The sequence below is a fragment of the Corella eumyota genome, chromosome 5, assembly GCF_963082875.1.
Source record: "Corella eumyota chromosome 5, kaCorEumy4.1, whole genome shotgun sequence".
NCBI lineage: Eukaryota > Metazoa > Chordata > Ascidiacea > Phlebobranchia > Corellidae > Corella > Corella eumyota.
Window position 1 is genome coordinate 13,316,767 of NC_137494.1, and position 27,184 is coordinate 13,343,950.

Here is a 27,184-nt window from a genome sequence, read left to right on the forward strand (position 1 = left end):
TAAATTTAAGATATAACCTTCTTGCTGACTAGAAGTCATTTTTTGTATACGGTTAGAAGAATTATAAATTATTTAAATTCGTTCCATTTTTTTTTATTTTAGTTGTAATAAATTTTAAACTGTTTATAGCATTTTTTTACTTATACCGCTATGTCTTTAAATGCAACAGACATAAATTCTGTGCTCCAAAACACAGAAAACCAAACAGTTTTGCAAAAACTTCAGGCAATCCGATTATGGCAACTTTTACAGCAGGAAGAATTAAAAAAACAGCAACAATCTCAACTAGCTTTATTAAAAGCACAAAGTTTAACACCAACGACATCAGAAAACGGAGAAAGTGCATCAAGTGAATATAAAATTGAAGATCTTAGTGCTCATAACAGTGAAGATGAAGAGCTGGCATTTCCGATTGAAGAATTAGCTCCTCTTAGACTTGATACCATCCTTGAGCAGTCCTCAATGATGGAGTCATTCAAAGATGAAGATAAAAAGCAAGAGAAGTTGATTAAAACTCATCCTCTGGATGAAAACGAGATTAAAATTGATGATGTAATAGCAGATGATGTTTCGGAGTTTGAAATTGAACAAATTGATGAGTCGGATAAAGAAGATGATGAGGATCAAACCTTGGAGGATGATAATAGTTCAGAAGAAGAAGATGTTGATCCTAAGGACCTTCACTACAATGTTGAAAAAAGTTTTGAAGAGGTCTCAGCAAAAACTGTTAACTTTGACGATGTCCCGGTCAAGACCGGCAAAACTTTTGAGCAATTATTAGAAGAGCAATTACAAACAGATCAAAACAAATCTAACCCTCCTACTAAACCACAAGAAAAACAACAAACAGTGTCTTCAACTCCTAAAAGAACTTTTTTACGCAGAGGCCAGGGCATAGCTAGATTTAAAGGACCACCTCTGAAACCTAAAGTCAAAAAGAAGGTTCAGAAACCAACATCAAAATCTTCAACCGAAAATTTTGATTTCAACGTCGAAATAAAAGTCAAAAAACCGCCACCAAAATTAGAGTTAAATGAATGTAGAAGTAAGTCACCACCTATAGTAGTCAACACAAAGGAAATTAAAGAACCAGTGGCAAAACCTGTGCAGTGTGTCCGAAAAACTGCCAGAATAACAAGAAAGCAGCCAACCTCTACCCTAAAACTCATTCCAGAACCAAAAATAGCTGAAACTATCTCAGAAGCGGAGCCAACAGCAAATATCGAGCAAGATTCGATCTGGTCTGATGCAGAAGACTCAATTTTTCTTAACCTCGACACAACATCACATGATAACGAAATGGAAAAAACATCAAACGAAACTTTTGAACAAATTGAGAGATATTGTAATGAAAATTATGGCAATAAAACTGTTAAATTTACATTGGATGATAGCATTTCTATCGAACATAGCACCCATAAATCACCACCCTTACCCAACAAACTAATGCAAAGCTTGTTTCCAAGTTTAAGAAATATTGCCGATGCCAGTACCAAAGAAACAAAAAATATTAAGCCAAAAGTTGTTGTTTCTGGGGTAAAAACAACCGCAATTAGTGAGACAAAGCCATCAATTGTTCGTGAAAATAAGCCATTAGAGCCAGTTATAGAAGCTGATGAACCTAATACAGTTACAAACCAATCTTCGCTTTTAAAATTAAAACTCGAAGAGATGGAAAAAGAGATCAAGAAATTTCAAGATGAGTCTGCGAAGCTGGAAGTTGCACGCCACAAGGAAGAAGACCAGCTCCGCATCCTTAAGGAGGAGTTCGAGGAGTTTCAGAGGCAGAGAGAAGAGGAGATAAAACGATTTGATGAATTTAAAAAAGCCGAGACCAAAAAATTAAAGAAAGATCGTAAAATTTTTGAAGACTTAGTCGAGGCAAGAAAAGCCCTACCTAATAAGCAAGACAGGGAATTAATTAAAGAGTTGGAAAAGAAAATAACAGAGCTACAAGATGACCACAAATCAAAAGAGCAAAGATTAACCGCTGCCAACAACCGCTTAAGAACCCAAGTCGAGGTGTTAACAAACGAAACTGCAAAACTAACAACAGAGAACAAAAATCTTGAAGAAAAACTCCTTTTAATTGAAAAAGAGAAACAGTCAAAGAAAAACCGAAAAGCAAGTACAGTATGGAATGCAATTAACGACATCGTTGATTCCGTTCCATTGGAGGAAAATGACAGCGACATTGAAAACTACTCTCCTTCCATTCCACCCAAAAAGTCAATAAATTCTCGATCGAAACCCAAATTATCAGCCCCGAAGCCTAACCCCTCCCCAAAACGAACTGCAGTACGCCCCCAACCTAAACCCAAATTACCCCAACCCAGACCCGCTTTGAACCCCAGAAAAACGCACTTGGTAGACCGTAACGACAACACACTTGATAATAATCACGTGACTATACACGACGACGGAAAGGTAGAGCGAAGACTAAGCGACGGAAGCTTAGAAATTTCTTTTAGAAACGGGACCCAAAAACATGTGCTAACCGACGGTACTGTTCAAATTAAGTTTGCCAATGGTGACGTTAAGACAACTTATACTGACGGAACTGTGATGTATTTGTATACTTCTTCAGGCACAAAGCATACTACACATACTAACGGGATGCAAGTTATCGAATTCGCGAATTCCCAAATTGAGCGCCATTTTCCGGACGGGTCAAAGCATATTTCGTTCGACGACGGCTCTAGTAAAATGCTGAAGTTGGACGGGACGGAAGAGACGATATTTTTGGACGGTACAATTCTAATTGTTAAACCGAGTGGCGAAAAAAGAATCGAATTTGCAAACGGACAGTTAGAAGTGCATACAGACACGTATAAAAGACGGGAATACCCTGACGGTACTTGTAAGACCGTTTATACCGACGGTAAACAAGAGACTAGATACGCTTCCGGCCGTTTAAGGGTTAAAAACGCGAATGGTGACGTCATTGTAGATCGTATGACGTCACCCCCGGCAAATGTGATTTCTTTATAGGTTGATATTTTTTTTTTGAAGTAGTGTTTAGTAGTGTATTTATAACGCCTTTTTTATATCAATTTACTAGTTTTGTTACCTAAATAAAGTATTAACAAAGGTATGTTGCTTTTTTGTAGTAAAGCTGTTAAAAATCTATATAAATATATCTTTCTACGTAAAAATATGTAAATAATTCAATTAATAACTGCTTTTCATATGAACAAAATCAGCATATTTTCTAAAAGTGCGCATCCGCGAGTGGGCGCAACTGAGCAACGAAATTGATTGTGTTGTTTTTGTGTAAGCATAACCTCAGTGACCTTTTTTCCAGAGAGTAGGCAACGAAAGTCAGGTAAACATAGATCAACATACTAGTAGGAAATTGTAGTTACGAAATAGTAAACTCTAGTATAAGGCGGGCCTGGAAAATTACAAAGGTCGTATAGCTTTTATTGACTATTTGGTTTGCTAGGTTAAAACTGCTGCGTTTTGAATTTAAGGTTAGTTTTACTACGTAAATATAAGTTAAATGTTTGTTTTTAAGTTGTATAAGCTTTTGTAGTATGACAAGTTAAACAATTAGCTTACTAGATAACCTAAATGTATTCAAAATGACCTAAATTAATTTAAACGATATCGTTTACCAGTTTTTACTATTGAATAGTGGCTTATATTGTAAATTTTTTGTCTGGCTACTCTAATTTTAGACTGAATTGACCAATAATATCAATTACAGTTATCACGTGATTAGACAATCAAATACCTGTGCTATTGTTATTTTAGTTTAAAAAAATGGTATGTAAATTAGTAAAGTCAGGCAAGTTATTAAGTAACGAAAAGTTTTAAAAATTGTTTTATTATTTTTAGAGCATTTTTATTTAGATAGAGGTAACTGATACTAAGGGCTAAAACTTATTGTAAAACTGTAAAATAGGTTTTAAGAGAGTTTAAAATAAAAACTATAAAAATTATTTAAATAATTAATGTAAGTAGACATAAAAAAAAGTTAGTTTTAAAATAGTAGACACATTTTTACTCACTTAACCAAGTAAAAAAATATTAAAAACTGTGAAAGCGATATAAATTGATGGATTGATATTGGGTATGTTTAACCATACGTTGATTAATGTATGCCTACTACGTATATAGTTAATTGTACAGGCTAAATTTTACGATTCAAAGTTCAGTATAGCCTAGCACCGCTTAAATTATGTTCTACAGCGCGATACTACTTTTCAGCACGTAGAATTTTGTCCTAAATTCGTAAACAACGTTAAGCGTGGTCCAGTTGCTACATCAGCAGAATTAAGTAAAGGAAAAACTTATTCAACGGAGCTAGGCTTTCGTTAAAAAGTTGGTCGCTCTTGAAAAAGTGCTCGCAAAATGCAAGAAACATAAAGTAGCTCTAGCCGGTTTCCGAAAATAAAGAAACACATTGAGAAAGGGGAGTTAAATAGTGTGCTGTTTGGGTTACGTAAATCCGCCAAATAATACAAAGGGTAGTTTAATGCGTAAATTCATACATTTTTATAACATAAAACGTAATATAATACAAAAAAAACTTAATATAATACAATTTAAGTATATGTTAAAACTGTATGTAACAAATAATGAATATTAATTCTAAAATGGCAATAAAAGACTATTTTAAATCGACATCAAACTACCCTTTTTTGTTCATCTCGCGTTGACTCATGACGTAGATCATGAATGAGTTACTTTTAGCCAATGACGAGTTAGGCTCCGCCCAATCGAGCTTGATCAGCCAATTGGAACCGCTGTACTATTTCATTGAGCGGAGAGTATTTTGTGGTCCCATTCATTGCGCAAAAGCAAAACGCTCTTGTGCTGTTGTTTCTTTTCAATCGCGAGTAGTATAGCTAGCAGGCATTGCGCATATTTCAGTTCCAGCCAAGGGAACTGTGAGTTTTTCATAGTGAGTTTGCAAAAAACGTTAAGGAACAACTTTTTTCTGTAAAATTCAAGAATTAAACAACAAAAAGTATCTACTAGATTTTCGTATTGGAAATTTACCGTCTGTCCGTCTTTTTTTTTAGCAAGAATTATAGTTTAGTTTTAGGTAATATCTAAATATATGATTAGCACAACTGTTGGCTGAATTTCAGAATGTGTAAAACAACTTTAAGCCTTTCGGACAAGCAGACAATTATGTCTAAATTTTATATACAACCATTTTTGAGTTATGACCGACTGACAGATTTCTAAAATTTCGTTAATCATTATTTACTAGCAAAACCACGCAAAAAACAGTTTTGTGTATCCAGATGCTTAGTATACTAGCAGACTGTTAGTTTAATATAGCTTGTATAATGTATATAATAATTATGTTTAAATAGCTGTTAGTTAATGTATATATTTGGCCTTTTTTGTAAATATTTAACGTTTCTTAAAGCAATTACCTGCAATATTTGTTACATAATAAGTTACTTAATATAGTGTATTAAATAGACAGTGTTTGTTTTGTATATATATTACTTTAGGACAAATTTCATGTTACTAATTTAATTAATTATATGTCAATGTGTAAAAAATTGGAAGTGTTTTGATGGAATGTTATATATACCAGTTTAAGTTAATTTAAAAATAAAACAGCGGTCATTTAAGTTTTAACTTTTCTTTTCATGGAATTGTTTTTATTGCCTACTAGCAGACAAAAAAGGTCATCATTTATGATGAAGTTATGTAAACAAGAGTTGTAACCGAAATGCGGTGCGATTTTTATTTACCTTAAGACCTTAATTGAAAGATTTACACATTCCGATCACAATTCTTATTTTAATTTAATTTTTTGGTGTTTTTTATGTGATGCTAAATTATATATTTGTATTTATTTACAGGTTTTAGATTTGTTTTTAAGTTTTATTGGATTTTATTTCAAAGTTTCAAATAATTCTTACTGTTCCATGTTTTACAATTCTCGAAAGTTTTAAACTTTCGATTTTTTTTATTTTAACCGTCATTTGAACCCAAGAAAAATCTGCAAAAAACGAAAAATTTTTAAAGGTAATGTAAAATATTAAATTTATAAAATTGATTAATACTATTATAAAATTTTTTAAACATATGTGTAAATATAAAAACACAAAAAAAAACAAAATAAATAGTGTAATAAACAATAGGTCAAATTTACATATAACATTTTTTATTGATGGGGTAATTTCCTAGGATTATATTACTCTTTATGCAAAAAAACATTGGCTTTGGAGTTTACAAAGCTAATAACAAATGGAATACCAACTGCTACTTGAAACGGTAGAAAAATTCTGTTTTAAGTTTATTTTAAAAAGTTAGTGATCAAAACCAGATAATAGTGTTGTTTTTATTTAGTTTTCTTAATAACTTAAATACCTAAGCTGTGAATTGAATTCAATTTTATTTGGATTTTATACCTTTATAGTTAACTATAAAAAAAAAACAATATTATTTTGTTTAATTTGCATTAATGTTACATATTTAAAGCCTATGTATAAGAACGTTACAACACAATTTCACCATTTTCATTGTAGCTGCCTTAGCGTAGTATAGTATTGTACGTTAACAGGAAATATGGTTAGTATAACAACATGTTTTCTACATCAGCTAGACTGGTTGCGCAATTTCGTTAGCCTTTGCAGCAGCCTTTTTTTGCGCTACGTGATTCTTTCTCTTTATGGTATCACGTGGTTTTCATCGTAGATTGATAAATGTAATTAATCAAACCTTAATGAAGTGTTATCGAAATTTAGATAAGCTAACTAGAAACCGTAGTATTTTTTATGGGATATTAACTATTTTATATACCACATACGTACTAGGTTTGGTTAACATGCTTACTATATCATAAAAACATGTAAAAATTAAATTAACCATGGCATTTTTTTAAACCAAAGATTTTTTTTATTTTCCATTTTCTATATATAATATCTTTTAAAGTAATGAAGCTTGTTTGTGCGTAAAAAAAACTTGTTAAAATATTTTTTTTACTGATTTAAAAATAATATTAAACTTTAGTTAAAAACGTATGTCAAAACAGACCATCAAAAATTCCGGTAGCCTAACTTTTATTTTTAATAAGGGTTTATTTAAGAGTTTGAAGTTGTTTAAAAATCGCGTGATATTTGCAGGCAATTGCAGTCTGCACAGAAATCATAAACGTAATTTCCGGTTTGAAAACTGTTATCAAAGACCTAATGATGATATAGTCGGCAAAAAATTTACGCTGTCGCATATATAACATATTGTAGAATATATAATCACCAAAAAATCAGATTTATTTGTACTAATTTACGGTATAGATACTTTGTCATTTTTATGAATTGTTTTTTTTTTGTCAATAAAATAAATATAAAAAATGTATGTATAAAAATATCACAAATTAATAAAACCCTAGACCTAATAGAAAAACAAAAATTGTGAGGCAATAATTTTACGCCCAAAAAAATAAAATTTATTGCCTATTTCAAAAAAAAGAAAAAAAAAAGAAAAAAAAGAAAAATCAAAAAACTCTATTTATGTTACTAGGTATGGTTCAATTAATATTCACAGATCCTTGCAAAATCACCTGACATATGCAATTCAATTCAGCAAAGCTTAAAACTTAGCTTGTTTTTATTTTATTTTGGTTTAAACAGCCAGCGCGTGCCGAAGATTAGAGCTGTATACAGCACTTATAGCATGGCAGACTACTGTCTAAAATTTCAAAATATTTTCTGTCCATTGTCTAACATTTTGGGGGCATATATTTTTTATTCTCAATTAAAAAAAAATTTGTAATTTCAAAATGTGCCGTTTTTTAACCGTTTTTTTTTTTTCACTTTTAATAAGAATGGCTATTTTTGGTGTTTTTATTTATAAAAAATCACTATTTTAAATATGAATTGCTAATTGCGCTGTACTTAATATTATTTTAATTAATTTTTCATGTTTTGGTCTATATAACAACGATAATAAGTACTGTTAAAATAAGCTAAAGGTTAAATAAACAAAGAACGTTGTTTTTTATTTAACGAAAAGCACGTGACTATGTGATACAGTTACTTTAGTATTACGTGTGTTTTAAAAACGTCTTTAAAATTATTAATTTATTTTGAAAAATAATATTTAGTTATTTTGCCCATTTTTTATCCCTAAATATGCTTTATATTATTACTATAAGGTTGCTGAAATTAAATTTTTTTCTTTACATTTTGTTTTAGTTTAATAGAGTGTTTATACAATTATCAAGTAAAGACAAATTTCTGAACTTAGCCTGCGTATAACTAACTAGTTGTTATCACTTTTACATTTCAAGTATTTCAATAGGCCAAATATCGTTTTGGATTTTGTAACTATGTTATGATATATACAGTAAAACCATGTGTAAAAATGTAATAACTATGGCATATTTTGTCATTTTTCCTTTGTATATATCATTAATGTATTGTTTATTAAAGCGTTTAAATTAACAGCGTCATCTGTGCGTTGTAAACCCAAACACAAAGAAAAAAAATAACAAAAACAAATTTTTCGGCGAATGGAATCGTACGATCGATTTTCTATCGATCTCGGGGAATCCCCCGCCGATACGAGCGAGCAAAAATCGTAGTTCGCACAAGCACACTCACACTCGTATGTCGCGCGTTGAAAAATTGGAATAAACTCAACTCACCTTGAATGTGGTGTCATTTATTCAATTTTAAATGTAAAACGATATATATGTTGTTGTGTATTAGGTAGAAATAAATAAAATAGGCGGTTTTTCGAAGATATAATAGCAATTTTAAGCTTTTTTATAGTTTTAAATATAAATTGCATCGTAAGAAAAATAATGATTTAATTTTTCAATATTTTTTTTTTAATTTTAATTTTTTTAAATTTGAATTTTTAAAAAGAAAAAAGGTTTTGTATTTTTGCAAGGTAATCAAATTTCGTTATTTAACTTCACCCAGTTTCCAAAATAACCTAAAGCGGGCGACGCCAATAAAACTGTGTAACTAACCTTTTTTATTGACTTAACTTAGGCCTTGTAGTAACGAAATACAGCGAAATTACTAGATTACGGTTTTTGTCTCAATCTTTGCATCACGTGATCCCCATTGTCCAATCACGCGTCGCCTGCGTGCCGGTTATAAGCGTCACTGGCGCGTGACGTTAGCTTGTTTACTCGATTTTTCGAACATAGGCAACAAAAAATAAATTTTTTGACAAATTTAAAAAAAAAAATATTGCGTTTTTTAAAAAGTAAAAGTTTCTGAAATTTAAAAAAAAATTTTTGCCCGATTATTTACTTGGCGCCTATGGCTCGTTCTTGGAAATCTGAAGGCCAGCTCCCTTAATGCGTTTCACTCATTCAATGTTAAAATAGACATTTAGGCAGGTTAGAAATGTTTTTTAATAACTACAAAAATGTGTGCTAAGTATGCAGCTTTAAAAATTACATTTTGACAGGTAAAATATTTAAATAAATATGTTTTTATATAAAAAATTGTTTTTATTTTATGATTTTCTGGTTTTAAGTAACATTTTTTTCAACTTTTGCTGCATTAAGTAACAAAAATGCTCAAGGGTATAGGGTAGTCAGGTGGTATGACGTCACAAACAGAGTTTTAGGCAATTTACATATTTTAAAGTTTTAAAAAAATAAGTTTTTGCCCAAAGTTTATTAAATGACATTTAAAAAAAATTTTGTGGGAATTTTTTTTGTTTGTGCAGCTGCAAAAAAATTAGGTTTTATTTATTGGTTTGTTTATTGTTGAAAATTTGATTATGTATATGTATTTCAATCTATTTTGCAATAGACTGCTGGCTATAAAAAGTTTAAAAATAGTAGTTTTAAAATCATGATTAATTTGTCATTCCAAACATTTTTTTCCAATATTTTTTTTGAATTGCATGCCAAAATTATGATTTCAGTTTACAATATTTGCAAGTATAGCCCTTTTTTAGTTTAAAGAAAGTAGCAAAAATAGTCAGGTTCTCATCGTTTTTAGGAATTCGCAAATCAGAGTAAAATTTGCAGACCTAGTTTGCCGGGTTTTGCTATTTTTAGCTTGGCAATTTCGCAAAGCAAATAAACTTTTTAAACGCAGCCATGCGATTCTTTTTAACTTTTTGGCACGTGACCAAGTCACAGATCAGCGATTTTCAATAGCAGAGTCTATCATTCAATTCGTAATTTATTACCAGAATGGAATTTAAATTCTTAAGCCCGTTGTGGTGGCCATTGATAAGTAGACCTATTTGTACCGATGACGTCACGTCGCAAATGGCAATTCTGTATCGTCTGGCGTTTATTGTAAGGCCCCGTTTTTAAAAATTCTACAACTCATTGAGTAGGTCTCCTATTATGACGTCAGCCTTAGAACAACGATCGAATAACGCGTAACGTAAGCTAGTGACTAGATGCCTTTGTTTGTGTTAGGTTGGTTGTAGAAGTTAGGCTAGAAAACGCTATGGTATTTATGTTTGTAGTCTTTAGAGGTTAAGTATAGATTATATTCTATTCAAAAGTCAAATTATGTATATTAATATATTAGGCGTATTTAAAACAGTGTTTAAAAGCTTAAATGGTAAATATAATCAATTTGTTTTTCCCTAATAACTTTAGTTTTAAAACTATTTAAACTTTAAATAGCCTGTAATATCGTAAAATGATAATCAAACAGTTTTATGTGTTTACTATTTTTGTATAGCTTTTAAGAAAAAATGTCATTTTTATTGTTTTATGTAAATTTTTAACTTCACAGCCTAGAATGAGCGACATATTGTTTATATAAAAGTTAGCGTAAAGTCCCTAATTAAAACGTTTAAAAATAATTCTGTTTTGGTAAATTTTTAATTAAGGTTTTATGGTATTGTATTTAAATAATAACTTACAGGTAAATATTTTGAAAATAAATCAAGTAACTATAAATAAATACCTCTGTTTGAAAGCTTTTAACAGCTAGTTTTGGAAAACTGTCTGACTGTATTGTTGCTATAGTATTTGTTTAGTATTTGCGTTATTTTATTACCTATAATATCGCTTTTATGGGACGAAAATTACTCAATATTTACCGTTGTCGAGTTGTGTATACTAAACAACTCTTTACCTACAGCATATTGAATATAGCAAGTACGTTAGGTAAAAATTTGTTGCCGCTGTAGGTAAAGGGTAGCGTGCATATTAGTATGACTTAATAGGTAGCAATACATAACAATAACATATGCTACAGCCGTTGATAACAACAACATTTTTACTATTAACTATTTTTTTAATTCAATTGGCAATTTGTAAAGAACAACTGCGTCAAAAAGTAGAGTTAGTTATAATTATCTGTATTTTCGTTCACAAAATGAATTTTGCATAAAAAACACTTTTGAAAAGCATTTTAAAAAAGGCAATTTGTATTTTAGTGATATTTTACAAGTATCTAGTTAAAATATAACAAACCATGCATAAATAACGCCTTATGCTAATATATTCTTGCATTTAAAAGCTTATTTCATTGCGTTGCGTCATTAAAAGATAAAAAAAAATATTGTCATTCAGTCGAGCAGGCGACATTTTCACGCCGGGCGAAAATTCCACTGCGGTCCAGTGAGCAGGTCACGTGACCTCCCTGTGTCGCAATCGAAAAATTAACACCACGGCGTTCTGCAAAACACGGGATTTCTTTATGTAGGGAGAGAATTGTGTGTTGTAGTAATGTCACAGCGCTTTAATATTAGGGGAGTTGTTATAAAAGGTTTTTGTAGGGCAACGCAGTCAGTGGTTTTCTAAGTTAAGGTTAAAAAGAGTTTATTCTTTTAAAAAAACGACTTATATCTTGTTATTCTTTTTAAATATAAAGTAAACAGGTTTAGTTAGTAGTTTTTCTATTTTTTAATTTGTAAATATTAAAATAAAGGTTAACAAAAATTGCTATAGAATTTTTGGGGGTAAAACGAAAGGCACAGCATATATTAACAAGAGTTGTAACCGAAATGTGACACGATTTATTTACTTTTTGTTTTAGTTACAACTAAACGACGTTTTTTATTGTTCAAATAAACACTTATTCGGTTTATTGATGTTTTTGTCACATTTCAGTCACAACTCTTGTTTATTTAAGTCAGTATGTTTAAACGTACCTATCCGAAGTGTTTAATCTGTTTATTTTAAGACGGTATATCATTATATTGTAAAGAGAGCCTAAAATACATTGGTCAAATAATAAAATTGTTAAGGGGGGTATTTCACACAAAATAAGATCTATAGGGGGGTCATTTTACAAGTTATAAAAGTCTAAAAGGGGGGGTATTTTACTATTTATAAGTTTTGCAAGCATGTCATGATAAAAAGTCATGTGTAAAAATTAAATAATACATAAATGTTTTAAATAGTAATATTGAATTTATTATTTTTTCATAGAATTGTTGTACTATTTTTAATATTGTGTTACTACTGTGTACAAAAGTTAATTCATAATGTTTAAATTATGTTATTTTGTAACAGATTTAGGCCACATTTGTTGGCATGCAAAACCAAAACATCTAGAATCAAAACAAATTTTATGAATCCAAAATGGCTTCCTATTTTGTGAGGCAATCTCCAAGCCCCTTACACCATTCTGCCCATTCCAGCCCCGTCCTTGCTCCGGGGGTGTCTTCTGTGGGGCAATCAGTGATTGTGGGTCCAGGTGGAGGGGCAGGGGAGAAGTTTTATCACCCCCCACCCCCGGTTAATTCTGTTATTAACGATAGCAACAACAACAATAACAGCTCAAGGCCACATTCCAAAAATCAAAAAGGTAAGAAAGAAAAATTGTAACAATTATTTAATTTTAAAACTTTGAGTAGCATACAAAATCTTCTTCAAAGTTATGTTTGGTAAACATTTTTTTGTTAATTTTAGCTGAAGTGACAAGTAATAGTAGCACGCCAACTTTTGTGACACCCTCCACCGCCGCGCCATCTTCTATGTTCTGGCAAACACACGTGGCCTATCGGCCCCATTTACCAGGTGAAAAAGGAAAACCATTTTTATGTAAATCGAAAATGTCAAAATATCTTAATCATAAATCCCATACCATAAAAGCAGTTGGACTCAAACTTAGGACCTCATGTTGTGATACCCTTCAGTTGTTACTTTCTTTACGTAAAATTGATTTTATTTATTTACCTCTTTAGCTCAAATCTACCCCCAAATAGACCCCAATTCACAACTAATACAAGGTCAAGCGGGGCTAGGTTACCCTTCTTACCATGTGGTGAGTGGGGGAAGCAATAATCCATCTTATTCTAAACCCCTGGGTAACCAAAGGCCTCTGAACCCAATTAAAGAAGGCTCAAGTAAGTATTTTAAAATTTTGGGAGAATTTTTACAAAAATGTATTTTTTGACAAAAATTGTAAGTTTTACTGTAAATTTTTTATTTTTTCTTGTTGTTTTTCTCAAAATAATTATGTGTATATGCATTATATAAAAAACACCAAACTGCTTTTTAATTATTAATGTTTTTACAGACGGCCGGGTTTACCCTTCCAGTATTTCAAATCCAATTCGCACAAACAATAATAATTTATATAAACCCTTTCCACCGGTACCGGGTGGTCCCATCCGGCACCCCACTGCATTACCAATTGCACCATTGGCACCAAGGAACCATGATTTGGGTAATTTTAATATTTAAAAAAAAAAAAAAAAATTTTTTTTAAAATTTTGTAAAAAAAAACAAAATTAATTTGATTATTTTTTAAAGGTTCGAATTTAAATATTGTACCAACGATCCCAAGTACTCCTCCTAGTGGATCTCGTCCTTCGTCGTCAATGAGCCACAGTGGTGGAACTCCAAACGAGGGATTAAGAAGAAGGCGAAGATTTGAGACTCCTGCCCAACCAACCTCAAGATTGGTAATGAAAAAAAAATCTTTAAAAATTTGAAAAACTTTTCGAAATTGATTTTTTTAAATGCATAAATAAAAGGTTAATAGTAAGTTTGTGTAGCTATTTATTCATGTACACTTTGGTATGAAATCAATTGGAATCAACCTCAGAATCTCATGTTGTGATGTCAATGCCTTTACCACTACAAAAACTCTAAAAATTTCACAATAAAATTAAAAATATTGTTTTCTATTAAGGCACATTTACAAAGATGTAGAGGTCTAACTGTGTTAGCAAGAAGAGGGGACACTTATAAACACGCCGAGTTTATTAAAGTCAGATCAGATGGCCAGGTATGTAGATAATCTGTTTTTGGTTGTAAGATTTTTTTTGTTTTTAAAATAATTTTTGTAAAATTGTGTTTTTTTTTGTGTAGTCGTGCAATATCTAGGCAGGCTAGGCATGTTGGTATAAAAAAGCTTTGTTATTTTTATATATATTTTTTTGTATATTTTATTAAGTTGCATATATTATACAACATTTTTCTGGTATTTGTAAAACTATATTTTTTTTCGAAGTATTTTAATGTTTATATGTATTTTATGTACTCATAATAAAATATGTTTGTGATATTAATGTTATTCTAAAAGTATATAGAAATATTTTAAACGGAAAAGATATTTTTTTAACATTACGCTTAGTGGCCGCACGTAAAAAAGGTTGTGTCAGGTTTTCTGATGTTTATTTATTTTAGATTGGAGTGTTGTTTAAGGGAGATAAAGACAAAACAATCAATTATTTCATGGATCCTGAAAATACCAACCATGTGAGTAATTAGTGTTATGTAATAATGGATTTATTATATTGTAAAGCAATGTTTTAACTTTGTTAAAAAATGAAATATTTTACAAATTTAAAACAGAAAATTTTTTTTTTGGTTTTAAATTTTTAAATATTTTTTTACCCCAGATTATCGCCGATGTTGGTTTGAACCCCGACTCACTCCCGATCTCTGTGGGTCAAAAGGTCTGTGTAAAACCCCACGTGAATTCATCTGTTTATAAAACTGCTATCGTACGAGACTACCAGTAAGTTAAAAAAAATCTTTTTCTTTTTAGAAATATTTTATTTTAATTTTTAAAATTATTTTTTAGAGCGGAAAAGTTGACCTATTTAGTTCAGGTTGAGGCCGACGAGGTTGATATAGCGACTGGCGCTGCCACCAAAGATATTATTCATGTTTCGCACGACCGTGTGCGACCTTTCTTGGCCCCATGGCATCTCACAAACTTACCCTCACCACCACCTGGAAAGTAAGAAAAAAAAATATAATTTAAAAAAAAAAAAATTTAAAAAATAATTTAAAAAAAAAAAAGAAAAAAAATTTTTACCAAAACTTTACAAAAATGATTAATCATTAAAATTTTGTCTTAGTCATGACGGGGAGTCTGACATCGATCTCGACCATTCTCGAAGTGACGAAGAAACGGACACTGCTCCCGAGTCAGACAGTGAGAACAATCAGTCGTCTGCAGCGACAACCCCTGCTCCTGACTCAAAGTCACATCACCACACAACCCCTCCTCATCACCATGCACTCGGGAAGACGAGAAGTCATGGAAGCAGACTGGATGTGAGGTTCAGTTACCCACCGGGATTAATCGGGTAAGAAAGGAATTTTTGATTTGTCAAAAAAAATTTTGAAAATATTTTATTTATTTTAGGCTTGAAAGTTTGATGAGTGATCGACCTCGACATTGTTCTGGAGCAAGTGATGCTAGCATCCCAAGTCCTTGTCTCGAGGTAGTTTTTCTTTTCTCTGTTTTAATTTTGAATAAGAAATATAATTAGTTTAAAATTGCAAATTTTATTTAAAAATTTTTATTATTTTTTTAGACGCCACGGACCAGTCGCTCAGTCAGCCGGAACTGCACCCCAATTTCTCCGAGCAGGGGGTTAACAGGGTCAATTATTGGGTCACGACCTAACTCTTCGTTAAGCGAACGTAGTTTAAGTCGAGCTTCATCGAGATCCGAGACCCCGGTAATGGCAGGGAATTTAAAATACAAAAAAGGAGAAATTGTCACCCTCAAAACCGGGGTCAGGAAGAAATACAATGGTAAATACTTTCTTATCATTTTTTTAGATAGTAAATACTTTTTTATTAATTTTTTTAGGTGTTTAGATTTTTTTAATTAATTTTTTTTTTAAATTCCAGGCAAGCAATGGAGGAAACTGTGCTCAAAAGGAGATTGCATGAAAGAGTCACAGAGAAAGGGTTATTGCTCACGTCATCTCTCCATGCGGAGCAAGAGTAGTGCCACGACACCTGACGTGTCACAGATGTCGTCACCACGTGCCGCACACCGAGCCCAAAGTGCCACAGCAAGTTTGGGGTCAGATTTTCATGGGCTATCACCGGGAGGTCAAATTGTGGGTCAGTCACGTAGAAATGACCCCTTATTGTCACCCATGCAGTCCCCCCACCCTATTACCCCTCGTCGCAACACGTTGCCAGCTCAGCAGCGGAAGCGGTCGTCAACGGCGATAGAAGATAATGAGGCAGCACATTTACTAGTTTCACTTGGTAAGTAAAATAATTCTTTTTTTAGAAATAAATTTTTTTGAAGTATTTTTTAACATAACCCAATTTTTTAGGGTTACCCCGTTCAGAACCCCACAATCAAAGTCGGCCCCAGACCAACCTCAAATCTGATCTTCATCCACCTCCAAGACCCCAACAGCAATTTGCCCCAATCATTCAAACTCCTGTTAAGCATCAAGTGCCAGAAAAAGACCCCCAAAACCCATCCACTAGTGGACAAAGGTGGGTTACACCAAAACCCAGAAATTCAACCGAAGCATTTCAATATAGGTTTGTTTATTTTACATTTTAATTTTTGGAGTTTTAGTTAACAAATTTATGTTTAATTTGCAGTCGTCATACTGCCAGTATAGCGCCAACTTTTGCTACCAACTTGAACTTTAATAAGCCGCTAATGCCGACAAGTGCCACCAAGCCACGTGCCACGTTTCTACGAGCCACAAAATCTGGCGAAAATGAAAATGTCGACTCTGGTGTGGAGAGCATAGGTAAGTGTAAAAATCAAAAAAATTTAATTTTAATCTTTTTTTCTTTTCCTTAATTTTTACTCTGTAATTACCCACAGGTCATACCCCAACCCCAACTACTCCAGGGGTTTCTTCACGTTCCGCGACCCCCTCTTGTACAACTAGCCCTGTGACCTCCAACGTTATCTCGCACGGAGGTGATAACCTAATTGTGTCACCCCCTAAACTTGTGTCACGTCCTGTTGTCTCGGTAACAGGACCGACCCCAACTGTAGGGACCAGTGGAGGGGTCTTTGTCCGAAAACCAGGTGGGTAAAAATCATTTTAAGGGATTTTTATAAAAAAAAAATTCAACAATTTGTTTTTATTTATTTTTAAACATTTTTGAATTTTTATTTTATTTAAAAGGCTGGAACCCGGACAAAGAACAACACCAGTCAAAATATGGGAAACCTTACCCTGCCCAGAACCCCAACCCCTCATTTTCAAGGGGAATTCCCACCCAACAGCCTCCACAACACATTTTACCCCAAGGTAACCTTGGTGATAGGGTCGTGACCCCTCAGAATGATTCCCGGGTTGCTGTAGATCATCGGGTCAAATATACCTTACCCCAGAGCAAAAATGAAAGGGTGGAACCCCTAAATAAAAAACCAATGGACGCGTTGTTAAATGTTGCTGCTGCTCGGTTTAGAAGTGAAGGTAAAAAAATTAAAAAAAAAAAAATAAAAATTAATTATTTTTATTTCAATTTTCTTTAAAACAGCATTTTAATACCTTTTTAGTAACAAATGTAAATTACTTTATTAATAATATTTAAATTCGTATAAACTTTTCAATTTATTTATTTTTTTTAAATTTTTTAGAGCATAAACCAGCTTTAAATCCAGCTCCCAGCACACTAGAGGTGGTTTCCCAGGTGGTGCATCCCCCAGAACAGCTTCAACAGCAACCATTAGTATTTGATCCAAGGGTGTTACAGTTGTACCATCCAATGTATCAACCTCAGTATATGATTGCACCAGGTAATTAAAATTTGCTTATTTTGTTTGATTTTCTATTTGTTTTTTCAGGAAGGCTGATTTCACTAAATAAAGGGTAAATTTGTCACCCCGACCCAGTCTTATGTTGTCTATCAGTTTTGATATTTTGGGGAAGTTGTATTAAAATACCCTAACCTTGACCTAAATGCCTTTGTTTACTTTTTCATTGGTGTGCGTGTTAACAAAATACCATAAATAGGGCTGACAAAATATGATAGCATTGGGAATCGAACCTGGGGCCCCATGTTTTTAAAAAGCAACTGATGCCATCATTTCAAAGTTCAAAATTATTTCTTTTTTTTTTTTTAGATGGTAACCCGCGTGCAATGGTACCCTCAATTTACCCATATCAAACCATGATAATACCCCCTGTCTCTGGGGCTACTGGGGTCACGCCCCAAGTCATCTTAGTCACTCCTGAGATGGCTGCTATGTATAACCCCCTTTTACCCACTGTGGTCCCGGGGAATACCCAATTGGTGCAGCCCCAAGTTAGTACAGCTCAACAACAGCAAATAATAAAAAATGTAAGTTTCAAATTTTTGAATTTAAATTTTTTTTTTTCTTGAAAAATCTCGGGCTTTTTTAGTTTTATTATATTTAATTTGTGTCTCGGATTCTTTTAAAATATAAATAAATTTAATTTTGATTATTTTTTTTTAGGTTAATTTGGTCTCCAAATCACCAATTCAACCACAACAACAATTAACCCAAGTTCAACAACTGCAGCAACAAATAAAACCAAGTTATAGCGAACCTGTAGTCAAATTAGACAACAAAAGACCGGTGACCCCTGAAATTGTTGCTAAGCAACCTGAGGTCAGTCTCTAGTCACTAGTTTATATAAAAAAAATTTTATTATCAAAAAAAAAATTATTTTAATTTTTTTTTAGTCGGCTGAAGTGATTACGGAGTATCATGGTAAGGTGGTCCACCAATGGCACCAACTTTTACCCTTTCTGGGGCAAGTAAGGCACCCGGAGTCACCCCCACCACAACCCCAACCTAATAATCTACCCCCATTGCCCGGTGGGGCTTCCCCAAGAGAAGGACCCCAACATACTAGGTAGTTTATTTGTTTTGTTATTTTGGAAATGCTTTTTATTTAAAAATTTTTTTTAATTTGTTTTTTTTTTTTCTAGTAATGTCCCGGCCAAACTTGACCAATCACCTTCAACCAACTTTGACCCTCCTGTGACATCTTCCAATTTGGGGTCAAATTATGACATCGCAGAAGTCTCAGAGCAGCCTGTTTTGCACAAGGAACATGACGATGATGTGTACGTTTAACAAAAAATATTTTGAAAATTTTTTTTATAACGAAAAAATAAAAAACAATTTTTTTAAATTTTTTTTTAGATTTTTTCATTACCCAGACTCCAATGTGTCTAGTGATATAACGACCTCGGCGGATGAATATTTAATGTCTCCTGTTCACACTCGAGTGACTTTATCTTCCGAGGATGGGACTCCTCCGTCAAAGAAGTCGAGATCTTTCTCTGAGAAAGAGGACAAAGATATGAAGAGCCCAAAAAAGGTAAAAAAACAAAAATAAGTTTGTGGTAAATTACAAATTTTGTTTTTACTACAGGAAGTCCTGGGTTCAATCCCCACCAGTTCAAAGTTTTAGCACTCATTCTTAAGGAGCCATATAGATTTATTAAATGATATAAACTCCTTTTGATTTACCACTTAATCAGCAGCCTAATTACCAAGCAATTAAAATCAATTATATTCTAAACTGCCAAAGTCAACGTGAGGCCGGGTTGGGGTAACAAAAGTTTCTACCCACATTAAGGATAAACAAATAAAAACAACATTAAAAAAATCCACCTTCTTAATCTTAATTTGTAAACATAAACATAAACTTATTGCAGAAAACTGGTAAAGAGCATATTCGCCGTCCCATGAATGCCTTTATGATCTTCAGTAAACGTCATCGAGCGCTGGTCCACCAACGACATCCAAACCAGGACAACAGAACTGTGAGTAAGATTCTGGGGGAGTGGTGGTATGCCTTGCTTCCAACTGAGAAGCAGAAGTATCACGACCTTGCTTTTCAGGTTAGAATTTTTTTTAAAGTTTTGTCAAAACGAATAAAAAGCTTAAATTAAAACTTAAACTTTGATTTTTTTGACATAAATTACACTTAAAATTTGACTTTACTCACTTTAATTGAAACTTTACTTGAAATTTAACTCAAATTCAACTTGAGGTTTTACTCAAACTTAACTTAAAATTTACCTAACTCAACTTCAAAAAACTTTAACTCAAACCCCTTTTGAACTTTGACTCAAACTTTACTCACCTAGGTCAAGGAAGCTCACTTTAAGGCTCATCCTGAGTGGAAGTGGTGCAACAAAGAGAGGAAAAGGTCTGGAAGCATCTCAAGAGTCAGGAAAGCTTCCGAATCTTCTGTTGGGTCTGCCGACTCAAAACCAGTTATTCCTTTCTCACCTGAAGGTAACCAAAGAAAAAGTTTAAAAATTCGGATTTTTTATGAAATTTTTAAATTATTAAATAATTTTTTTTTGTTTTTGTTTAGCTTCTGTAACTTGCACAATATCTTCAATACCTCAGCCAGGAATCGAACCGGGGAGTTCAGCTCAAGTACCTATAACACCAGAATCTACTAATCAGCATGAAAATGTAAAGGTAAATTTATTTTTATTTTTCCAATTTTATTTTTAAAACACTTTTGATTTTAACTAAAAATTTATTTTAGACTGAGCAGGGGGCTTTCCCCATTAACCCCTTACCACCTCCAGCCCCGGTGACTTTCTCCCAACCATCAGCCCCCCTCCCAGCCTGGCATTCACCTTCAGGGAGGGGTCGAAAAAGGTCACGGGAATCAAATGCAAGTTTAAGGTCACGAACTCCATCGTCTGAAATTGACCTAAAATGCAGAGAAAAGGTAAAAAAATAATTTAATACAAAAAAATTAAGCAACCACCACCAATAAATTTATTTTTTTAGGTTGTTACTGATTCTGACCAATCAGAAGACGAGCCTGACGGTTCAAAACCAAGATTTCATCGCCAGAAGTTTTTACCTAAAAGTGCTTACATCAATCAGGGTGTAAACCCTGGGTATAAACGCCCCAAACCTATCAAGCCATTATCAAGTGGGTCGGCTAGCCCCATTGTGGGTAACGGGTTATCTTCTGAAAGGAAGGAGTCAAGCCCTTTTCAACCAACAGGTAAATTAAATTTTTTTTTTACTTTTTGATGTTTTTTGCGCTTCATTTTTTTTTTAAATTGCATTTTTGTTATTTTAGGAACTAATTTCAAGAGCCCTTCTCCAAGGCCTATTATACAAGAATTACCGACAACAATAGGCATTAAACAACAACCACAACAACAGGTACAACAACCACAACAGCAGTTAAATCAACAAGCACTAGTACAACAGTCTTATGTTTTGTCGTCAATTTCTAAAACAACGCCGCAACAAACTGTCTACATTGCTGCGCCACACAATTTTTTAATGCAACAACAACAACAACAACAAAACTCGTCGATTCAACAAATTACTAACACAATACTCCCGCCGTTGACTGGCATAATGCTTTCACAGTCGAGTGGTGGCACAATTTTGCCACAAATTGGAATTAATATGCCACAAATTGGTACCAGTGTGCCACAAATTGGAACCAATGTGCCACAAATTGGTACTTATGTGCCACAAGTTATTGCAAATGTGCCACAGCTTGGTACTAATGTTAGTGCGCGAATTAGTGCTGTTGTGCCACCAGTTGGTACAAGCATGCCACAAATTGGTACCGATGTGCCTCAAATCAGTGCCAGCATGTCACAAAGTGGTGCCAACGTGACACAAATTGCAACTGGATTACAAGTTCACAGCTCAACACTACAACGGGTTTCAACTACATACCAACCACCTAACAATACTGTTACTTCACAGATTGGAGCCACAACACAAAGTTCTGTAATATTCCCTACAGTACAAGCTAATAACAACAATATTACGGCCCAAACTATCCCGTCAACTAATGTTTATTTTGCAACTTCTGATACAACAAACCAGCCAGTTTCTTACGCAGTTTCAACTAACATTGAAAAACAACAAACCACTTATTTTGTAACAGGGAACCAGCAATACCCAGTATTCCTATCAAACATGCCCACTATAAACACAGCGACGTCTCTGGTGAAAAATAAATCCACGCTGGTGCAGTCAGTTGTTCAACCCCCGGTGAATTTTGTCATTCCGCCAATGTTTTCACCCAAAAAAGACAACCCCCCAGCAACGAGCGCCCCTCCAATTTCAAAAAGTACCCCAACAAGTAATATGCATAGCTTTGGCCCGGTGATTTTACCAATGGCTGTGCCAATCAATGTAAGCAGTAGCTCTATGTCACTTACTGTCAATGTCACTGCAGCAAAGATGTCATCGAAAAACTCACCGGCCTCGTTAGTGGGAATCAAACCATCAACCCCAGCCGAGTTGTTAGCACAAGCGCAAGCCTTGCACCATGTCCCCATGTTCCCCCAAACTTCACAGCCAATCAAAATACGAATGGAGCCTAAATCGCGCCCCCTTTCTCCCAATCGTGTCACGGTACCCTCCCACACTGCACCCATGCTTATCCCCAACCTGGGGTTAACCCACCCCTTGGGGATTCCCCCAATTGGGACCAGTATCTCGATGAGAGTGACGGCTAAGACGTTGGAAAACTCGTTAGCGAGTAATTTGGGTGTTTCTGTTCAATCTAGGATGGTGTCTTCGACAAGAAAAAGGCAACCGTTCCATGCACTTAAAACTGATTCACAAACTTCTAGCAACCTGTATTTAAAAGATACCAACTTGCCTTCTTTAAACCAAAAGGTGATTTTTTATTATTTTTTCATTTATCTCGAAGTAAAGTTTGTATGTACCAATTTTCGAGTCCCATTGCCAATTTTAGATTTTACTAGTCAATAAAATTATCGTAATATAGTCCCACTATTATTTGCCAGCAATAATTTACCCACACACCACACCACAAGCAGCAGTTATTCTTTCTGGGCTATAAATTGAACATACATTATATTATATATATAGCTTCATTATATATAGATTGATATTACAATTTTTTAGACTTTAAAAATACTTTTTTTTGTTTTTATATATATAAAAATTAATGTTTTGTTTTTTAGACTATGTATGACAAATATCTGCTGAACCATCAAACCAGTCTTAACACCACACTATCCACCCCAATAATGCCCTTTGTAAACCCATTATCACAAGAACAAAGAAAAAATGAGGCAATAAAACAACCCACCACACAGATATCACACTCCTATATAATGAGTGTTACCGGTACAAAAAAAAATTTTTTTAAAAATTCGTTAAAAAAAAATTTTTATATTTATTTTAATTTATTTTTTTTTATTAATTTTTTTTAGGTACCAGTAATAAAAAGAATACGTCGCCTGGCACAGTTGCCATAGCAACTGTTAACCAATCAGGGAGTAGTTTTGTGACGACAATCGACACTACAAGTGCTCAACCTGAAGCAGACGACGTAATTGGTTCAATGTTTCAAAAAGTACGAGCCTCCGTTGCAGTCGTACCCGTCATGTCGGAATCTTTTTCTAAATCATCAACACCGGTAAAAATATATAAATTTAATATTTTTTTAAATGATGTTAGAAAAGCTGACTTTGCATCTTAAGCATAGAGTAACAATTGTTACCCTTACCCAGTTTTAAGTTGACTTCGACAGTTTAAAATATTATTAATTATAATTGCCTTATAATTAAGCTGCTGATTGGTTTTGGGCTCAGCAAAAGTTCATACCATTTTTAGTGCCGAGCAGTAGGGATCGAACCCAGGACCTCAAGATGTTAATACCCAGTGCCTTTTACAAATTACTTGTGTTAAAAACACCCACCACAGCCTTAAACACTGTTTATTCACCACCATTAAAGTTCAACATTAGAGTATTGTTTTTAGATTACAAATCCTGGCTCAAGATCAAGTTCAAATGCGTTAGATTCACCGCCGGATTTGTTAATTGATGAAAAGGTAAAAATATTTAAAATTTTTAAGATTTATGATAATTACAACACTTTTTTAAATTTTATAATTTTTAGTCTCAATCCCCACCACCTAGTGACCCTAAAGACTCTTCCGATCCCTCCCCTCTTATTAAATTAGCCCCCGTTCCCACCAAGTTTCCTTCTAGAAGGCGCCAAAGTTTGATGATAATGAACCCAGAGACTCCTCCAGAAAATAGTTCGGAGGTTGGTGAAGAAGAAGCAGAAGAGACCAGGTGATAATTATTAACAATTTATTGTTTTTTTGTTGGTAGTTAAAAGTTAAATTAAAAACTAATTTTTTTAATAATTTTTCTAGTGTTGCGGTTGATAATGAAAAAATAGCGGTTAATAATGAATATGTTGCGGTTGATAATGAAAAAGTGATTGAACAAAAAGCAAGAATGAAAGAACAAGATTTAAAGCGAGATCGGTTAGTTAAAAAAATATTAAAATTCTAAAAATTAAAAAAAATGGATTTTTTGATTTTGACTTCATTTTTTACCTCAATAGGGTTTTGGACCAGGTAAATTTTAAGGCCCAGTTCAGCCAATTACCCCAATTTAAACCTGAGTTAATTCCGGCCCCAGGAACCCCTAAGGAGCTACCCACTACCCCAGATGTGGTGCTGCAGAGTTACAGGAAAAAAAGAAAAAATTCTACGGATTCCCCTATTACCCCTAATTCACCCCTCCACAAACGCAGACAGCGGAGAAAGGGGAGCATAGCAGGGGAAGTCCCCTTGACCCCACTTTCGGGGTCAGTTTGTAGCTCGGCGAAAAAGTCAGGAAAGTGCGTTGATGCGGATATTTTTACGTTCGATAACGGAGAGACTGTAAAAAAAGGTAAAAACTCTTTCTAAAAATATATTTAATTTTTTTTTAAATCAGAATTTTTTGGGGAAAAACTAAAAAAACCTGATTTTATTTTTTTAAATTTGGAAACCCTGAAAAAAATTGGTCGGAGTCACTGAAAAATTTGTTTTAGAATTTAAGGATAATTTAAATTTTATTTTTTATGGCAGACGAAACAGACGAACCCCCAGATTCAAAGGGAAGCACTTTACGCCAAATCCTCGACCAAAGAAGACTTCTTGTCATGAGTTTATTGGGAGAACATGGGATCTACCCAAGCAGTAAGAAAAAAATATTTTCAAACAATTTCATATCATTTTTAAGGGACTTTTGTTAATTTTTTTAACTTTTTTAGGTGTTGTAACGAATGAATTCCAAACCAAACACTCGGATATTTTTCCGTCGAAAAACTGTCTTCAGCTCAAAATTAGAGAAGTAAATATTTAACAAAAAAACAAAAAAAATTTCGGATAAAAAATATCAGAATTAAAATTTATTTTTTATTTTTTTTAGGTTCGACAAAAGATGATGCAGGTTCAGGGTGAAGAAAAACAAAAACAGCAACAAAATGAAGATACTAGCACCACTATTAGCTCTGTCACTGCTAATGGTGCTCACTAATGTATAAAAAGTTAAGGTTATTATCATTATTACCCCCCTACTATTCTAATAGTACTATAAAACTAGTACTCTTTTTCAGAAGCCTTTTAAAAAATTTTGCTACTAATGGTCCCTTTAATAGGTGACTGGGACTAATAAATTAGTACTAATGAAATTTTATATGGAAACTACCAGATCAGAATTAAATTTGGAATGGTTCTTGCCTATTGGTGGGCTTATGAAAAATTCGGAAAAAAAAACAACCTTTTTAGCAGTGTTTTTTTACAAGGTTTTTTCTAAATAACTGAACACAGAAATTACCTTCTTTTTCAGTCTTAAGTGTTTTTCTAACTTCATTATTCAAGAATATTTTCACTTTGGAGGCTTCTAAAAATTGGTGGAAAAAATCAATTTTTCGACTGAATTATATAAAAAAACTTAAAATATTTTTAAAAATTGGAAAAAAAAAACGCTTTTGGATCCTATTAATTTGCTTTCTGTATTTCAAGAAGCGACATCTTTACCAGTCTCTCTTTATTCTTGTTTTTTCGCTGTAAAACTTAAATAAGACGGCTGGCCCGCTTATTTTTGTACAAAAATTGTTTTTAAGGATGAAAAGACGATTTCAAATTGTTTATATCTATTTTTCACAAAAATCTTTTAAAAAAATGTTTTGAAAACTGTTTAAAAATTTTTATTAAGGCTAAAACTGCAAATTGTCTTAAAAAAATATCTTTCTTAAAAAATATTTTAATATTTCTTTTTGAATTGCCACTGCCCAATAATATTACATTCGCACTTTAATTAATTTCTTCAATTTTAAGAGTTATATTTGTTTTTAAAAGTTATATATCTGGTTTATTTTTATTTAAATTCATTTAAAAATAAGCTAAACAGTTTAAAAATTAATTTTTTTGTAGCGTTAAAATTTTTTTTGGACTTCAAAATTTTTTTTAATTTGGAAATTTTTTTTTTTATAAATCAAAAACTAAACATACACATTTTGTAACACAACTGGCTCTATATATATTGCAGTCAGTCAGCATTTTTAGTTCAATTCATTCTCAATTTTCTTGTACATTATTTCCTTGCTAGCCTGCCAGTTTATAAAAAGGGTAGGATAAAAATCTTACAAAAATTCTCCGTAATTTGAACCCTGTATATATACTGATCTTTTGCGTTATTTTCTCTACTACAATTTAAAAATCCTAAAAAATGTTGCCTTCTTCTATTAATTGTTCGCTTTCATTATTATTATTACCCTTATTATATTATTATTATTTTGTTTTTTTTTGCATATTCTGTCGTTAAAATGCACATTGTATACATATGTATAGAAAATTTAATATCTATTTGTTTTGTTTTGGCCAAACCAATTGGTTACCTATTACTCTATAATTCTGCTTGTTACAAAAAAATCTTTTAGGCACACTTCTACAAAAAAAAAGACAAAATAATTTTTTTTTATTTTCTATCTAAAAAAGTTCCCGAAAATTTTCTGTGAAGTTTTTTCGCACTTAGGTTTTTCTGTTTCATTTCAAACATTTTGGTTCATTTTCTTTTCTCTTTTCCAGCTTTTTTGATACTGTTTTTGTTTAGTTTCAAACAATGAAATGATGTAGAATTACAAATGCGATTGTTTATTTCAACTAAAGGTTTTTAAAAACTAAACATCACCACATGAGGTCATAGGTTTGATACCTGCTGCTTATATGTTGTAGCACCCTTGTATTAGATGCTATAAGTAGTACAAACTTGAGTCAAAAACATTTTA

The 27,184-nt window shown here is 32.8% G+C and overlaps 2 protein-coding genes across 3 annotated transcripts; both read left to right on the forward strand.

Moving 5' to 3' along the window:
* Positions 1-118: 118 nt before the first annotated feature.
* On the forward strand, positions 119-2,991 carry LOC145752271 (uncharacterized). Its single transcript, XM_082568527.1, has 2 exons — positions 119-2,228; positions 2,337-2,991. Exons 1-2 carry the CDS (start codon positions 151-153, stop codon positions 2,989-2,991), a joined length of 2,733 nt encoding a protein of 910 aa, XP_082424653.1. The 5' UTR covers positions 119-150.
* A 2,846-nt stretch (positions 2,992-5,837) lies between these two features.
* On the forward strand, positions 5,838-27,041 carry LOC145752242 (protein capicua homolog). 2 transcript variants are annotated; one of them, XM_082568488.1, is made up of 39 exons: positions 5,838-5,997; positions 12,428-12,722; positions 12,827-12,934; positions 13,102-13,263; positions 13,437-13,586; positions 13,673-13,824; positions 14,055-14,150; positions 14,552-14,623; positions 14,767-14,885; positions 14,952-15,110; positions 15,232-15,462; positions 15,522-15,600; positions 15,694-15,916; positions 16,016-16,384; positions 16,456-16,672; positions 16,736-16,890; positions 16,968-17,177; positions 17,278-17,571; positions 17,736-17,894; positions 18,222-18,439; positions 18,576-18,731; positions 18,806-18,978; positions 19,055-19,192; positions 19,272-19,449; positions 19,790-19,975; positions 20,225-20,375; positions 20,458-20,567; positions 20,638-20,826; positions 20,889-21,111; positions 21,190-22,760; positions 23,072-23,237; positions 23,324-23,529; positions 23,874-23,945; positions 24,014-24,192; positions 24,276-24,389; positions 24,470-24,801; positions 24,981-25,091; positions 25,166-25,245; positions 25,324-27,041. In XM_082568488.1, exons 2-39 carry the CDS (start codon positions 12,497-12,499, stop codon positions 25,429-25,431), a joined length of 7,842 nt encoding a protein of 2,613 aa, XP_082424614.1. In that variant the 5' UTR covers positions 5,838-5,997; positions 12,428-12,496; the 3' UTR covers positions 25,432-27,041. The 2 variants fall into 2 exon arrangements, with proteins under 2 accessions (XP_082424614.1, XP_082424615.1); XM_082568489.1 differs by having other exon boundaries at positions 20,458-20,561.
* Positions 27,042-27,184: the final 143 nt, after the last annotated feature.

Coding starts and splice junctions, on each gene's coding strand:
- LOC145752271 (XM_082568527.1), top strand. CDS start 151: ATGTCTTTAAATGCAACAGACATAAATTCTGTGCTCCAAAACACAGAA. Junction 2,229..2,336: donor CCTTCCATTCCACCCAAAAA/GTCAATAAATTC, acceptor ACCCCAACCCAG/ACCCGCTTTGAACCCCAGAA.
- LOC145752242 (XM_082568488.1), top strand. CDS start 12,497: ATGGCTTCCTATTTTGTGAGGCAATCTCCAAGCCCCTTACACCATTCT. Junction 15,463..15,521: donor TACCCACCGGGATTAATCGG/GTAAGAAAGGAA, acceptor TATTTATTTTAG/GCTTGAAAGTTTGATGAGTG. Junction 20,827..20,888: donor ACCTAAAATGCAGAGAAAAG/GTAAAAAAATAA, acceptor TTATTTTTTTAG/GTTGTTACTGATTCTGACCA.